Source organism: Chenopodium album, chromosome 8, assembly GCF_948465745.1.
Source record: "Chenopodium album chromosome 8, dcCheAlbu1.1, whole genome shotgun sequence".
Taxonomy (NCBI): Eukaryota; Viridiplantae; Streptophyta; class Magnoliopsida; order Caryophyllales; family Amaranthaceae; genus Chenopodium; species Chenopodium album.
The window spans coordinates 18,549,467-18,566,511 of record NC_137841.1 but is presented as its reverse complement, the minus strand read 5'-3'; the positions used below and the strand labels follow the sequence as shown (position 1 = coordinate 18,566,511).

Below are 17,045 nucleotides of genomic sequence, written 5' to 3'. Positions count from 1 at the left end.
GGTTCTGCAATACATTAGCAACCATATATGATTCAATCATCAAATTAAAGGCTCGAAAAATCACATTTATTTACGCATGTTTGATTCAGTTATCAAATATGGCTGGAAAAAATTCACATAATTTAAGGCACGTTTTATTCAATTATCAAATTACGCTAAAATATCACATAATTTTAGGTTTATCAAATTAAACTCCAAAAATCACATAATTTCAGGATAAATTATCAAATTAAGCTCGAAAAAACACATAAATTTAGGCATGTTTGATTCAATTATCAAATTACGCTCGGAAAATCACATAATTTAAGGCATATTTGATACAATTATCAAATTCGGGTCATAATTTTGTTTTCTAACAACATAATCGCTGGTTATGATCTTTCATAATCTTACTAATTTGAACCATTCAGATATTCGAACCTTAAACAATTAAATCAAATCAAAGATAAACCCTAGATTGTGAAATTGATAAGATTAGAAAAAGAAACTTTAACTTACTTCAGAAGCTGCTTCAATGGAGAACGTCAAGTGTGCTTCAATGGAACGCTTCAATTGGTTGGACCGACGAAATTCAATTTGATTTTATTTTATTTCTTTTACAAAGAGGAAAGCTGGGTTGACAAAGCTAGATCTAGCGAGTTGGAGAATGGAGAAGCCTTAGAGCAAAATCAATAAACCCTCCGATCTAAAAATCATCAAAACCCCCAATTTCACCATTTTTTCTCTCTCCTCGTCCCATATCGCCATTTTTCTCGCCTTGTTTCATCACCAATTGAATGGGGAAGATTGATGGAGGAAAGGAGAGGAGAGGAGAGAGAGTGACTGAGTGTGAAATGAGAGAAAAGAGGTGAATGACGGCTAGGTAAACCCTAATAAAAAGCCAAAGCCAAGTAATGGGCTCCTCTCATCATTTGGGCCACGCTCAAGCAGTTGTATCGGGCTCAATATGCCCGTTACTTGTAATATAATATCCGTAACGGGCAAATGATGACGGTTACAACTAAATAAGTATTTGTAACGGGCACTATTTTTCCCGTTACGAATAACTAAGTATTCGTAACGGACACTATTTTGCCCATTACGAATAACTAAGTATTCGTAACAGACACTATTTTGCCCGTTACGAATATATTTAATGTAACGGGCATAGCTTTGCCCGTTACAAATAGCCTGTTACGAATGAGATTTTTTCCACTAGTGTCCAATACGGGCGAATGTGACTCCATGACTCACTTCGTACCATCATCCTCGATCCACCTTCGTGGTTCCAAACCAAATGGAGTAAGTAATCTCATGGATTATGAATGGGGTGTAACCTTCTCGGGTTAATCGTTGTTTCCTTCGTTGTCCCTTATTCGTGGTTGCCTTTTATGATCCGTGAACGATTTACAAGTTCCTTAAAAACTTGCCGGCGGCTCCCTACTTTCCTTGTCCCTAATTGTATTATGTCAATTCCCACTTCCTATGAGTGCCAAGCATATTCACAACATGCTTTAACGTTGGCGCACTTCAAACGACGCCTATAAATACCTTTCACGTCATTTGATTATTGAGCAAAGTGAAAGTATGAAAAGTCTAGTGAAGTGGATGTTTTTATTAAAATATCTTTCTTTCTGTTTTTGAAAGTATGTCTTCTTACACTCTATTTATGAAAATAGTCAGTCCAATTTAGTTTAGTCCATGATAAGTTCCAATAATAGTGTAGTTGGATTAGGATCGAAAAGAGCTTTCCAACGATATATTATAAGCCTAATTCCAATGAATAATGAGGAAGTTATGGCTTAAATTAAATTTGGCCCGAAATGAATTTTATATGTGGCCCAATGATCTAGAGGAAGGCCTATTATTTATTATTCCAAAGTTATTAGGATTGATTTTAAATTTCTAAAATAATTTGGAATGTTCTTTTAAATTCTAATGAGATGAGGATTAATAATTATATTTTAAAGAGTTTTATTTTGAATAAAATAAGTGATTTGTCACAAACATGATTTTAATCTGATCAACGCGGAATTAGCTGCTTAATCGTATTAAGAAGAGGATTCCGCGTATAAAGCGCGTTTGATTTCTGACTTAGCACAAGACGACAAGTCTGTCGCCTGGCGTTGACAAGTGTCGCCTAGCGCTGACAGCTGTCGCCTGGCACTAAGCCTGTCGTCTGGCGCTAACCCTTGTCGTTAGCGACAGGAGGTATTTTATTTCGAATAGGACTTGATTTATTTTCGGACTATTTTTTCTATAAATAGGGGTCGTATCTCCCCGTTTTCATTCATTCACAATCATTATTCACAACCATCATCTCTCTCTATTCTCTTTCTCTAAAAGCTAGAAGCTTTTTCTCTATCTATTCTTTTCCTAAACCTTCCCTCTCACAAAATTCCACATTCATTAGTTCTAGACACACCTAGCCAAGTTCGAAGTTGCATTCACCCTAGACGTGAAAGGTTTATAATTTCTGAGGGTTTGGTCCCAAATCTCTATTTCAATTATTTAATTTAATTATTTATTATTTTCCTTGAAGTTACTAACGCGTGAATTTTGTTATTAGAAAGAGATACGAGGCATCCATGTAAGTAATTAATTACTTTAATTATTTTGATACAGAAATCATGCTTAGATTATTTTTTTAATTCCTAATATCATGTTAGGATGCTTTTATTGTTTCCTAGTATCATGTTTAGGGTATTAACTAAGATTTCTAATATCATGTATGATACTTCCTATTTCTTTCCTAATATCATGTTAGTATCATGTTAGGGATAAAGATTTGATATTTAATGTTTAGTGACATGCTAGGGTTTGTTATTAATCTTGTTAGTATCATGCCTAGGATCTTGCTAATGTTATTATGCTTTATTGTGAGTATTATTATGAATATTATTATTTTGATGATGATTATTATGTTACTTGATAATATTATTGTTATTGCTTGATCACACCTTTTATGCATGTTTAAAGGGAATTTGTACTTGCAATCACGCTTAATAAGATAATTAATAATCTTCTTTAGGGCTAATATGATTATAATTCAAGTGATCGCCAATAATAGATTTGTTTGTGCATTAATATCCAACCAACGTAGATTAAACAGGTTTAGGATTAATCTATTGATTGCATGTTAGTCGGAAAGCACACAGGAATACGAGAAGAATAAAGTAGAGGCCTATTATTAGGGCAGGTTCGATCTCTTTTAGGTTGGATTTGACCTTCATCCCTGAATGTCCAGTCATTGTTCCAGACCACTATGGAGTTAGCGATCTCATGGATCGTGAAGGGGTGTAACCTTCACCCTGTGAACGGTTTACAAGTTCCTAAAACTTGTTGGCGACACTTTTACTCTAGTTTCCTTCCCTTTGGACGCCACCATGTTTAAGTGTATGATCACAGTGGGGCTCAAGTGTGGGATGCTTGAAATATTCCCTACAGTAATGGTTTAAGAATATATTTAGTATATTTATCATGTTTATAGGAGCATAAGTAGGCGAAAATGGCATAAATGAGCTTCTACTTTACCCAAATCCTTTGTTTTGTATATAAACTAACATTTAATCATTCTAACAGCTCATATTCATTATATTTAACATGTTTGTATTGAAATTGCCTAAGAGTACTCATTTTCATGAAAATACAAGGTTATAGGAGCATAAGTGGCATAAATGTGCTTCTACTTTACCCAAATCCTTTGTTTTGTGTATAAACTAACATTTACTCATTCTAACAACTCATATTCATATGTTTAATATGTTTGAAGTTTGAAATTGCATAAGAGTATTCATTTTCATGCAAATACAAGGTTATCAAAAGTAGGCGAAAATGGGATAAATGAGCTTCTACTTTCCTATAAACTAATAACGTTTTATGTTTGTTATGATAGGTGTTTATATCTTATGGGGGACAATTATGACCTTTATTGTGTAGAGGATATGAAGGATGATGATGATAATGGCTATGAGGATGAGGACGAGGACGAGCCATATGATGTGAAGAAGGAGGTTGATTTGGGTGAGCTAGAGGATCAGGCTCAAGATGAGTTTGAGTGTAGGCTTGAAGAATTTGAAATTTCAGCTGAACGTGCGTCTCCTATTGAAAATACAGTTTGTGAGATTGTAGGTGAGAACCCGACTTTTGAAACTCAAAGCCAAGGATAGGGTCAAAAGAACACAGGTGGTGGAGGGGGGTAAAGGCACCAACTAAGAGAAAGAGTAGGGGTCCGACGTCAAGTTTTAAGAAACCTACCGGTCCCATGGTCTTGGAGTATGACAATAGAGGCCAACCTACGGGCAAATGGTGTCGACAATATGTTAACCAAGTTGGCATGTGTGCACGCAAAATCCCCATTACACTTAAATGGCGGCAAGTACCTCCAGGCTTGATTCAAACCTTTTGGGATGATACAAGAGTAAGTGTTTTGTTGGCACATTTACACAATTATAAATACATTCATCTTACGGTTGCTTGTAAATAGAAACTAATAATCGCTTTTATTTGTGCTTGCAGAAGCTGTTTAATATTCCTAATGATGCCTACAAGAGAAGGGTGTTTGAATCATTTGTAGCGGAAAGATTCAAAGGCTTCAAGACCACCTTAACTAATTGATGGATCTATAAGAAGAAGAAACCAAAGTAGAAGAAATCTTGCAAGGGAAAGGATAATGAAGGTGGAAATGACGAAGTCATTGAGGATGACCTTCTCTCGTTGAAAAAATTGCAGAGTGTGTCAAAATATTAATGGGAATCTTTCGTTATTCAAAAAAAGTCAAGCGAAAGTAATTGTAAGTTTGGGTAAATCTGATGCCAATTGAATAATATATTGACTCTTTTTAAAGTAATGATACTAACATTTGTATTTATGTAGGAACTCTGAGAGCAAAATATAAAAAATGCATTGCAGAGGCAGTACACCCATCGTATGGGGGCTAAGACATTTGGTGAATGGAGAGGAACAAGGATCGAAGAGGGTGTATACCCCACTTTGCTTCTAGGGTCATCGAAAGAACCCTCTAGTTCCACGATCACTACTTTGGTGAGTCGTACTGGCGATTTCATTTGTTCTCTCCATACGGTTGATAAGGAAACCGAAAATGGGTCATTAAGGGTCCGAAAACCAAAAATATGGCAGATAAACTTGTAAGTTACCTATGAACTGTTGAACTTTAAGAAGCTTTTGCAAAATTATCACTATACAAAACATTAACTATATTATTGACATCCTTTTTCCTTTTGCTACAACTTGAGTACACTGAAGAACTTGTAAAGGGCAAGTTGGTCCCAAGTGTAGAGAAAGACTCTTTCACCTTGGCTTTGGGAAATCCCTACCATCCAGGACGAGTAGTAGGTTCGGGAGGGTCATTTCTAGGATGGGAAAAGGTGATTAGTCAAGAATACACAAAATTAGGTCGATCTCAAGCAAGTGTTAACTCACCGGATGACTTGGATGCCAAGGTGGCATCAATTAAGGAACAAGTACGCAACGAGATAGTAGGTGAATTCAATGCTTGGGCGAAGCAGATGAACTTACCAAGCTTGTCGTTCCCCTTGACTACACCGGTCGACTCATGTAGTCATCCACAAGGACAAGGAGAAGATGAGAGACGTGAAGGAGATGAGATACATTGAGAATTTGTGTTATATGAGGTAGTTTCAAATCTATTACAAGTTTTAAAATATTAAGTTACGTGAGATCTAAGGTGGCATTATTTATGAACTATTACAGGTTGCTAATCCTACACATGCGGACTCGAGGGAGCTTGATAATCCAACACCGCATGAATTTCCACATTTACAGGTGATTTGTTAGGTTCTAACGTAATGAATTTCGTTATATTATCAATTGTTTAGGAAAAGAACTTTTTCTAACTTCTTTTTTTACAAGTGTAGGAAGACAACTGGTGTGCACTTCCAGGTTTGGGGCTATCAAATAGAGCAGAATTGCATTTGGTGGCATATGGTAGTGCACAAGAGACGACCTGTGATACGGTCAGGCCACAACATTACTCGGTTGGGATCAATTCGGTGATTACGGGGTTCGAAGACATCCCAATGCCGGTTCCCATAGAGGAGGTTAGGATAACTAAGCTTTGGCAAGCTCAAGGTAGCTTTGTGGATTGGCCACGTGCGTGGGTAAGGTTAATCAACGAGGTTTTTTTTTTTTGCCAAATAACCAATCTGCACTCTCTAACTTGTTCTCTTAAAAATAAACCCAAAAATAACACTCAATCACGACTCCCGAGCCCCCATCTCCAATGCTGAGGCTGCAACAGCCTCAGCAGCAGCTACCCTAGGCTGCGGCAGCCTCGGGAGCAGCAGCCCTAGGCTGCTGCGGCCTCGGCACGCAGCAGCTAACTAGGCTGCCACGGCCTCGGCAGCACCTGCCTGGGCTACTGTGACCTTGTAAGCTGCCCCTGATTTCAATCCTTAGACACTTATGAATAGATAATATTGACATGTTATGAGAAAGAAGTAGTTCATTTGATAAGAAATGTAGAAAATGGGCTAAATAGAAGTTATGTAGGCCATATTTGGGCTATTTTTAGTCAAATGCTCTTTTGATGTGATTTCAAGCCTTAGACGCCTAAAACTAGCTAATATTGACATGTTATGAGAAGGAAATAGATCATTTGATAAGAAATGTAAAAAAAAAAAATGGGCTAAATAGAAGTCATATAGGCCATATTTGGGTTTTTTTAATAAAAATGCATCTTAAAACTTAGTAAAATGCTCTTTTGATGTGATTTCAAGCCTTAGACACCTAAAACTAGGTAACATTGACATGTTATGAGAAAAAATTCATTTGATAAGAAATATAGAAAATGAGCTAAATAGAAGTCATGTAGGCCATATTTGGGCCATTTTTGATAAAATGCATCTTCAAATTTAGTAAAATGCTATTTTAATGTGATTTCAATCCTTAGACACTTAAAACTAGGTAATATTGACATGTTATGAGAAAGAAATAGTTAGTTTGATCATAAATGTAGAAAATGGGCTAAATAGAAGTCATATAGGCCATATTTGGGCCATTTTTGATAAAATGCGTCTTAAAACTTAGTAAAATGCTCTTTTGATATTATTTAAAGCCTTAGAAACCTAAACCTAGCTAATATTTAAATTTTATGAGAAAGAAATTGATCATTTGATAAGAAATGTAGAAAATGGGCTAAATAGAAGTCATATAGGCCATATTTGGGCCATTTTTTATAAAATGCATCTTTAAACTTAGTAAAATGCTTTTTTGATGTGATTTAAAGCCTGAGACACCTATTTACATGTTATGAGAAAGAAATAGTTCATTTGATAAGAAAGGTAGAAAACGGGCTAAATAGAAGTCATATAGGCCATATTTGGGCCATTTTTTGTTAAAATGCGTAGTAAAACTTAGTAAAAAGATCTTTTGATATGATTTCAAGCCTAAGACACCTAAAAATAGGTGATATTAACATGTTATGAGAAAGAAATAGATCATTTGTTAAGAAATGTAGAAAATGGGCTAAATAGAAGTCATATAGGCTATATTTGGGCCATTTTTGTGAAAATGCATCTTAAAACTTAGTAAAATGCTCTTTTGATGTTATTTCAAGCCTTTGAAACCTAAAACTAGCTAATATTTACATGTTATGAGAAAGAAATAGATCATTTGATAAGAAATGTGGAAAATAGGCTAAATAGAAGTCATATAGGCCATATTTGGGCCATTTTTGATAAAATGCATCTTTAAACTTAGTAAAATGCTCTTTTGATGTGATTTCAAGCCTTAGACACCTAAAACTAGGTAATATTAACATGTTATGAGAAATAAATAGTTCAATTCATTTGATAAGAAAGGTAGAAAATGGGCTAAATAGAAGTCATATAGGCCATATTTGGGCCATTTTTTGTTAAAATGCGTCTTAAAACTTAGTAAATGCTATTTTGTTGTGATTTCAAGCCTTAGACACCTAAACTAGCTAATATTGACATGTTATGAGAAAGAAATAGAAAATACATAATGTTTAACCTAATTAATTAATTCTAACATAATTTTTTTATGTATTTCAAGTTTTGCGAGGTACAAAAGGATAGTCCGTTGACAGGCAAGGAACTTAATGAAGTTCAAGACATGTTGACGTCCTTTATCACCTTTAACTTGTAAATGTCACTTATATTTGAATTTATGTTTTGTTAACTTTTTAACTACATTATTCATTAATTAATTAGTATTGTTTGTATATATATTTGACACTTTTTATTTTATTGTAATGCATTTGGGAATATTTTTATCTATATATGTATTGTTGTTTGTATTTCAATTTAGAAATTATTCATATTCTTATTCTTATTAATATAATATTATTATTGATAATTATTAATGATAATTATAGTAACTATTATAATTATAATTATAATAATAATTATAATTATAGTAATAATTATAATTATAATTATAGTAATAATTATAATTATAATTATAATTATTTTTGTTAAAATCAATTATAATGGCAAGAAAAATAGGTTATTATTGCAGGAAAAGCAGGTTTTTTTTAATATTATTGCAGGAAAACAAGGAAAAAAAATTTACATGAAATGGCACCGGTTAACCGGTGCCAATAATTAATAATACCAAAAAAAACACCGGGAATATTTTTGGCACCGGTTAACCGGTGCATAAATAATTAATGACACTGGTTAACCGGTGCCAAAAACAATTTTTTTTTCCACCGATTTTGAACCGGTGGCATTTGTTGGATGAATTGGCATCCCTCAAATACTCAACGGTTCAAAATCGGTGCGTTAGGGGGGTTTTGAAACGGTGAATTTTCGCTTTTTTCTACTAGTGTTGGTGTCTACAGTATCCAACATTAAACTTATTCTATAAAACACTGGAAGGAGAAGACAGAGATAGAACGAGGGAGAAACAGAATATTATAAGAAGAAGTAAGATAGATAAATGCAAGATAAAAGGCATTAGAATAGTAAGAGGCTTAAATAGCCGAGGTGAACCTTTCCCCAAGAAAAATAATTCTTACATTGATTAAAATTCCAAAAAATAAATAAAATTACTAGTATATCAAATCTTCTCAATATACCACATAGAAGGTTTAAGACCAAATTTTGAGTAAGCATTATTTTGAAAAACAAAAGACCCATTAAAATAAGGAAAAATTACTTCAAATAATCAAACCTTTGTCTAATTCTCCCAAAATATATAAACCAACCTTGGATTATTCAAGAATAATCCAACTTTTATACCCCTTCTTCCCAAAACGAACATGTGGGCGTCGTTCAAAATGCGCCTACATAAGCATGTTGTGCATATGCTTGGCACTCTTAGAAATTAGGATACATATAAAATTAGGGATAAGGCGAAGTAGGGAGTCGCCAACAAGTTTTAGGAGCTTCTAAACCGTTCACGGATCAATTTAAGGCAACCACGATTAAGGGACAATGATAAGCAACAACGATTAACCCGTGAAGGTTACACCCCATTCTTAATCCATGAGATTACTAACTCCATATGGTTTAAAACCACGAAAGGATCAGAAGATTGGAAATGATGATACGAACTGAGTCAGGGAGTCACATTGGCCCATATTGGCCTCTACTCGATTCTCATAGAGAAAAGTATTTCCTGCGATCTCAAAGGCATGCAAACAAATATTCAATTTGCTCCAAACTAATATTAGGCTAAATTGGTTGAATATTAATGCGACAAATAATTCTAAAATATTGTGATCACTTCGATTAAATAACAAGATTAAAAAGGATCGATCCTAAACCGGTTGTCCAAATCATCTTATTAGTCGTGATTTCAATTACATATTCCCTTTAACATGCAATATGGTGATCATAAATATAATAAAATAAACATCAACATTGGAATAACCATAATAACGTTAGTTAAAACAAATCATAATAATAACCCTGAGTTGCTTCTAAACTCGATTCTTATTGTGAAAAATATTTCCTGCGATCTCAAAGGCATAGAAACAAAGATTCAATTTGCTCCAAACTAGAATAGTCTAAATTAGATGAATATTAATGCAACATATAATTCTAAATATCATGATGATCACTTGATTAAGCAAAAAGATTAAAAAGGAATCTAAGCCGATTTTTCAAATTATCTTATTAGTCGTGATTTTCAAATACATATACATTCTCTTTAAACATGCAATATGGTGATCAATATATACAATAATAAAATCATCATTAACATTGGAAGCAACTTAACCATAATTGTAACACCCCCAAATCTTCCTCTACGGAAATACTAGTATAATAAGTATAATTATACCGTAGAGATAGACTTAGGAGTGTTATCGTCGCAAGATTACGCAAGGCTACTCAAATACTTAACTCAATAACATAACTTGCTGCGGAAAACTCAACTTTCTTTTATTAATACTTATAAAAATAGTAACATTGATATGAGTATTCAAAATAAAGATGAGACCAACATTCCTAAACTAGGTGAAGCAAATCCCGAGACTCCCATATGCTCATTCATGACTCCACCTGAATATATTCAACACTGCTTACCATTACGGTAAACAGGGCAAACCAAAACAAAAAGGAAATACGGATTAGCAAAATATGCTAAGTACGATTAGTGCAAGATAATGTAAACTCAATTTTATTTGCAAACATGTTATTAAAACCAATTCCAATAATGAATCCAAAATTCATGATTTGAAACCAATACCAATAATCCAATATTTCAATAGAATAATTAATAAAATCAACTACTCTTTTAAAACCAATTACTCATTTAAAACCAATTCCTCGCCCAAGTGTGCACACCCCCAAGTATATGTCCTTATATAGAAGGTTATCCTTGAGAAAAGACAAGATCATACAAAGTCCATAGTCTTATCAACCAAATTTGCATAGTGGGATTAATATAATCATGCTTGTAAAGCTTTAATAAATAATTCAATGATTCTCATGAAATTCTTTGAATAAAATCAAACTTTATAATAGAATAACTCAAAACTCCTTTATATTCAATTAAACATTCTTTTAAAATCAACCCTTTTAATATATAAATACATGAGAATTAAATCTCATATAAATAACTTTTTAAAATCAATAACTCTACCTTTGAAAAATCTTTTATTTAATTCAACAAACTTTTCAATTCAACTCTTTTATTTAAACATGATAAGTAATTCAAACCATTTGAAACATGATATGAAAGTCAATCCTTCAAAAATACATTTATTAAAAAAATATATTAAAAGCAATACCGCCAAACATAATTTATTTCATAAATCATAATTCAAATCAATTTAATTCAATCACCAATAAAATCTTAAAATGCATTTTATTCAAACCAATCACTTTCAAAGGTATCTAGCCACCTAAAGGTACCTTTATTCCGACTATCAATCAACACTTCGCACTTTCAAAGTTCAATCACGAATACACCTTGTAAATATCATAACCATAAGGTTATCACAGCATAAACTCAAATCTAATGTGCATGGACTATAAAACTCTTTTAAAAATTAATACTTTAATATAAAATTATAGCTTTGAAATAGGTATTTGCATTTTAGAAAACTAACCATGAAGAAGATGAAAGAAGAGGATTAAAGAGAATTGAATTTTCGTTGGGAAGAATAGGCAAAACTTGTAGAGGCCATAACTTTTTCGATATAACTCTGAATTAGGTGATTCATGATCTTGAGCCTAACCTCAAGGATGTTTCGTGAGGAACCATCTTTTGTGAAACATTAAAATCCCAAAAACCAACCAGAAGTGCCCAAAAATTGGCTTCTAATGTGTACAGGCTGATTATGTATGAAAAGAGTAGAAAGAAAAGTATGAAAAGGTTTAGGGAAAACAAGAATAAGAGAGAAGAAGAAAATTGGGTTTTAGTATGAAGAATATGAGAAGGTATTTATAGGCTCATGAATGAAAGAATTATGGAAGGAGAATTTAGGAAGAATTATGGTAAAAAAAAAATTAAGGAATTTCTTGAAGAAGAGAATAAAGAAATATGGAAAGTTTTAATATTAAAGTGATTAAGAATAAGAGGAAAGTGTGTTGTCATGAAAAATATATGGCAAAAGAGATTACTTGGGGAATAATCAAGGAAGATATAAGGTAGGAAAATAAGATGATCAAATATATAGGGGATGGAGAAATAAAAGTAAGGAAAATAATTGATTTAAGGGATATAATTAAAATGCAAAATTACCAAAATAATTTTGCTCAAAATATAATATGGTGGCCGAAAATTTGAGCTTTCCTAAGCTCATATTTTTGGACCTCCATTTAGATATTTAGAAAAATATTTTGCAAGTTTTTAAGGAATAAAAATGATTGTGTAAATAATATATTTTTTAGAAAATAATTAATTAAGCAAGAAAAATCAGATTTTCTACATTTAGAAAATTCGAAATTACTAGCTAATTAAATAGGATGTTCGGCCCTTTTTAAAAAGGAAAATATAATTTTTCTTAATTAAAATATCTGAAATATATATATAAATAATCAAGTTTTTAAAATAAAATAAATGGATAATAAATCTTATCCAAAATCCAATAATAATTGATTTTTAAAATACTTTTGACGCTACAATTCAACTATCATTTTAGATCCAAATTCAAATAGTAAAATAAATTACTAAAATACATTATTTAGAAAATACTAATTAATTAATTAATTAGAAAATACATTTCAAAAATACGGGGCGTTACAATAATATTGTTAGTCAAATCAAAGCGTAATAACACTAATTATGATACTAGTAATTAAAATAAAAATTAGAGTAATTAAGTGAATAAATTACTCACGTTCTGCGCTTCTGTAAATCACTACATCATGAATATAACTTCAATAAATAAATAGTAATGCTATAAATTGCTACGTCATGGAGTCACATTCGCCGTATTGGCCTCTACTCGATTCTTATTGTGAAAAGTATTTCCTGAGATCTCAAAGGCTTACAAACAAAGATTATTCAATTTGCTCCAAACTAGATTAGTCTAAATTGGTTGAATATTAATGCAACATATAATTCTAAATATTGTGATGATCACTTGATTAAGCAACAAGATTAAAAAGGAATCTAAACCAATTGTCCAAATTATCTTATTAGTCGTGATCTGATATCGATTACATATTCTCTTTAAACATGCAATATAGTGATCAATATATACAATAATAAAATCATCATTAACATTGGAAGCAACTTAACCATAATATTGTTAGTCAAAATCAAAGCTTAATAACCCTAATAATGATACTAGCAATAAAAATAGAAATTAAAGTAATAAATTGAATAAAAAAAAAACCTCACATTCCGCGCTTCTTTAAATCACTACATCATGAATAAATTGTTGGTAACTTCAATAAATAAATTGTTAGTAACTTCAATAAATATATGAATCAAATTGAAGTACAATTAACAAAAAGTATAGCTAATTTAGTCCAAACCTCAGTCAGTTTTACCTTTCACGCCTTAGTTTAAGTATAGAATTTCGGGTGGTGTATGGACTCTGGGGAGTGCTTAGGGAATATATGATGAAAGAATAAGGTAGGCAAGTATTTAAGCTAGAACATAAGAGGGAAAGAGAGAATGATTTGGGTCCTTGAAACTGAGAAATTTGCCTCGTATTTATAGTGGAAATGAGAGGGGAGAGGTCTAGAACCTTAGAAATGAAACGTCGCGGGGAAATTAAACCTAGAAATTGTCGTGTCATGGCAAAATTGCCATGATGTGGCAAAAATTGTCGTGGCACGGTAAAAAAGAAGGCATTTTCAGGTAAGAATATTATTTAGGTAATTGCATTTGGAATAATAAAGAACACGAAATAAACAGGAATACATTTATTATAAGCAAAATTGCGAGAAACAATCTTTTTAATACAAGTCTTTGCGATAAACTCCTTATGTATAATTCTACAGGTGATAAAAAGTATATATGCCAAGTTATTCTTTGGAAAACAAACCCTTTATTGGAAGGAAATTGCCTTTTATTACAAATATGCAATGAGTGTGGATTTAAAGTCCGTTCTAGTACTACTAAAGTACAAAAGAATAAGGATGATTCTAACAATAAAGGAGTTACCGTAATTAAATATTTATTATGTAGCAAAGTAAGGTATGTGACAAATAACAAGAAAGCTGGTAAACAAGTTGAATGTGCATGTTTAAGGAAAAAGACTGTGAATAGAGTTGGATGTCCTGCTAAGATTAAATTTAGGTTTGTAAATGGTGGCCAGTATATTATTTACTCTTTTTATGAGCCTCATTCTCACCCTTTTTCTACACCTATTGCTAGGCAGGTTACCAAATATGAAGTTGGTTTAAATTTTGCTCGTAAGAAGTTTATTTTTGACAATTCAAAGTTAAATATAGGGGTTGTTATGTCTAATAGGATCATGAAAGAACTTTGTGGTGGGTTTGAAAATGTTAGGGGCATTAAAAATGATTTCAAAAATTTTTCTAGGGACATAAAAGTGTATATCTCTAATGCTGATGGTGCAATAATGCTGATGGTGCAATGTTTGTTCAAAACCTTGAACAAAAAGCAAAAACTAGTAAAGGGGGTTATTATTTTGATTACTGTGTTGATAAAAGCAGGCACTTGACTTGTGTTTTTTAGGCTGATGCTATTAGTACGTAGAAGAGATTATCAATTGTTTGGGGACTATCTATCTTTTGATTTTACCTATGATACAAATAAATATTCATTGGTTTTCTGTCCTTTTACTGGAGTTGATAATCATAAGAGATGTGTTACATTTTGTGTTGCTTTATTATCTAAAGAAGATATAGAATATTTTGTGTAGCTATTTCAAACTTTTTTGAAGTGTATGGGAAGAGAACCCTCTTGTATGATCACCGATCAAGACCCTGCAATGGGTATTGCCATACAAAATGTTTTTACCAAGACTAAACACAGGTTATGTATGTGGCACATAATGAGGAAAGTACCTGAAAAGGCCGGAACTCAGTTTTGTAATGAAACTGACTTCTTGAAAAAGCTAAGTGCGGTAGTTTGGGATAGAGAAATTGATCCCCGTGTATTTGTTGATGGCTTGAACAATGTTATGGAGGAATTTGACCTTGTCAATCATGATTGGTTTGCATACATGTTCAAGATTAAACATCCTTAGATTCCTGCATATTTTAGGGACTTATTTATGTGTGGGTTACTGCGTTCTACTTCTATCTCTAAAGGCGAAAACAGTTTCTTTTGTAATTTTACAAACCCCCATGTGACCTGTGTTGAATTCTTTGTTCGTTATGAAACTGCTCTTGATGCTCAAAGGCCTGGACAAGATGAGTTGAACAGGCTAAATAAATCTGAGCCTCAATTGCTTACTCATTTACACTTGGAAAATCATGTTGTTGTTGTTTATACTCGTTCCATCTTTTATGATTTTCAAAAAGAATGCCAGCAGCCTGTTTCTCATGTGGTGTTGAAAGTTGTAGTTCTCTGTATGGAGATGGTGTGGAGTTTTCTATAATTGTTGATCATGAGAAAAGGAAAATTTTGATGTAAATTTTGACTTGGCTACATATGAGTCAAGTTGTACCTGTAAAATGTTTGAGAGTCAAGGCATCTTATGTAGACATATTCTTTTTGTTATGAAAGGCAAGTATATACGTGAAATTCCTGATTTCTATATCTTGAATCGTTGGAGAAAAGACGTTCTGAAGAAAACTTCAACCATAAATGTTGTTTTGGATGATGCTTCTAAGTATGATAAGAAGAAGCAATTGATGAGTGATGTGTGGTCCAAGATTTTCAGTTGTGTTAGTTTATCTGACCAATCCGAGGATGATTTATCTGAGCTTATTAGGACATTGTCGTCATTTGAGGAGCAGATGCTGACAAAGAATAATCTTGAAAATGCAACTAACTCAAAAGAGGTGAAAGATGTTGATATTCAGGTTTTAGGTCAAATGAAGTAGATGTAAACATCTTGCCTCCAAATCAGTGTCTTAATAAAGATTCTGCCAAAAGTTCAAAGTGTTTAAAGAGTGCAAAAGAAATAGCTTTTGAAGAAAAATCCAAAAAGGAGCTTGTGGGTAATCTGGTGTTTCACAGGATAGTAGAAATTGTCCAAACAAGTAGTTTTTTTAGGTATTTTACTTTTAAATATATTATATTTACTTTAATATGTTATTTATTTATTTTAACATTTAACTTGATTTACTTTTTATTTTTGGGTAGGTATTATTATACTTGGTACTTTTTTTTGTTATTTTACCTTTGTACTTTTGTCATTTACTTTAACTTGTAATTTATTTACTTTAATTTGTCACTAATTTTCTAATGTTTATTTTTGTGCAGTTTTTATAATACATGGAAATTTTAAGATGTTTTGGAAGATCAAGATCAAGATATACTGAACAAAATTTTTTTTATTTTTTTTTTTATCATTGAAATATTTTTACATTTACTCTAAGTATTTGTACTACTGAATTAAAATTCAGTTTATTTACTTTTACCTATTAGACATTTACTTTATGAAATCTTTCATTTACTGATAATATTTTATATCATATGAATTGTTTGATTTATGTAATGTCCTTATTTACAAAATTGTAGATAATATCGTGTATTACTCCCTTTGTCCCAAAATACTTGGCACAATTTCTATTCTTGTTCCAAAATACTTGACATATTTCTAAAAATAGTATGGAACCACATTTACCATGAGACTCCATGGTTCCATAGTATTAAAACTAACACTATCATAGAGTTATTCATATTATCAGGAGAATAATCAGCAGCAAGCTTTTTGGTAGGATTAACTTCTTCCTTGGTCCGGTACTCCTAGCATTTTCACAGTGAGGTCTTTCGTTTGCCAGAAATTCATTAGCATCAAACTTTTTGGTAGGATTAACTTGTTCCCTTGGTCCGGTACTCCCAACATTTTCACAGTGAGGGCTGCCATTTGCCAGAAATTCATCAGCACCCAAACCAGTCATCTTACCCACAAATCCACTAAGGGCTTTCCCAATTAAACCCTCAACAATGGGTTCCAGCCTTGTACTCAAATGACCTAATACCTGTACATAGCTAAAATCGAGCGTTAACTAAAAAAT

The 17,045-nt window shown here is 32.3% G+C and overlaps 1 protein-coding gene across 1 annotated transcript; it reads left to right on the top strand.

Annotated features, from left to right (window-relative positions):
• Positions 1–776: 776 nt before the first annotated feature.
• LOC145642780 (uncharacterized) lies at positions 777–15,905 on the top strand. Its single transcript, XM_081693954.1, has 6 exons — positions 777–847; positions 3,875–4,002; positions 13,890–14,482; positions 14,798–15,069; positions 15,121–15,428; positions 15,586–15,905. The coding sequence occupies exons 1-6, from the start codon at positions 777–779 to the stop codon at positions 15,903–15,905; spliced, it is 1,692 nt and encodes a 563-aa protein (XP_081550080.1).
• The last annotated feature ends 1,140 nt before the right edge of the window (positions 15,906–17,045 follow it).

What these genes read in the sequence shown, in the direction of transcription:
- LOC145642780 (XM_081693954.1), top strand. Translation starts at nt 777, where the DNA reads ATGGGGAAGATTGATGGAGGAAAGGAGAGGAGAGGAGAGAGAGTGACT. An exon ending in ATGGTGCAATAATGCTGATG is followed by an intron (nt 14,483 to 14,797) that starts GTGCAATGTTTG and finishes ACTTTTTTGAAG; the next exon opens with TGTATGGGAAGAGAACCCTC. An exon ending in GTTGAAAGTTGTAGTTCTCT is followed by an intron (nt 15,429 to 15,585) that starts GTATGGAGATGG and finishes TTGTTATGAAAG; the next exon opens with GCAAGTATATACGTGAAATT.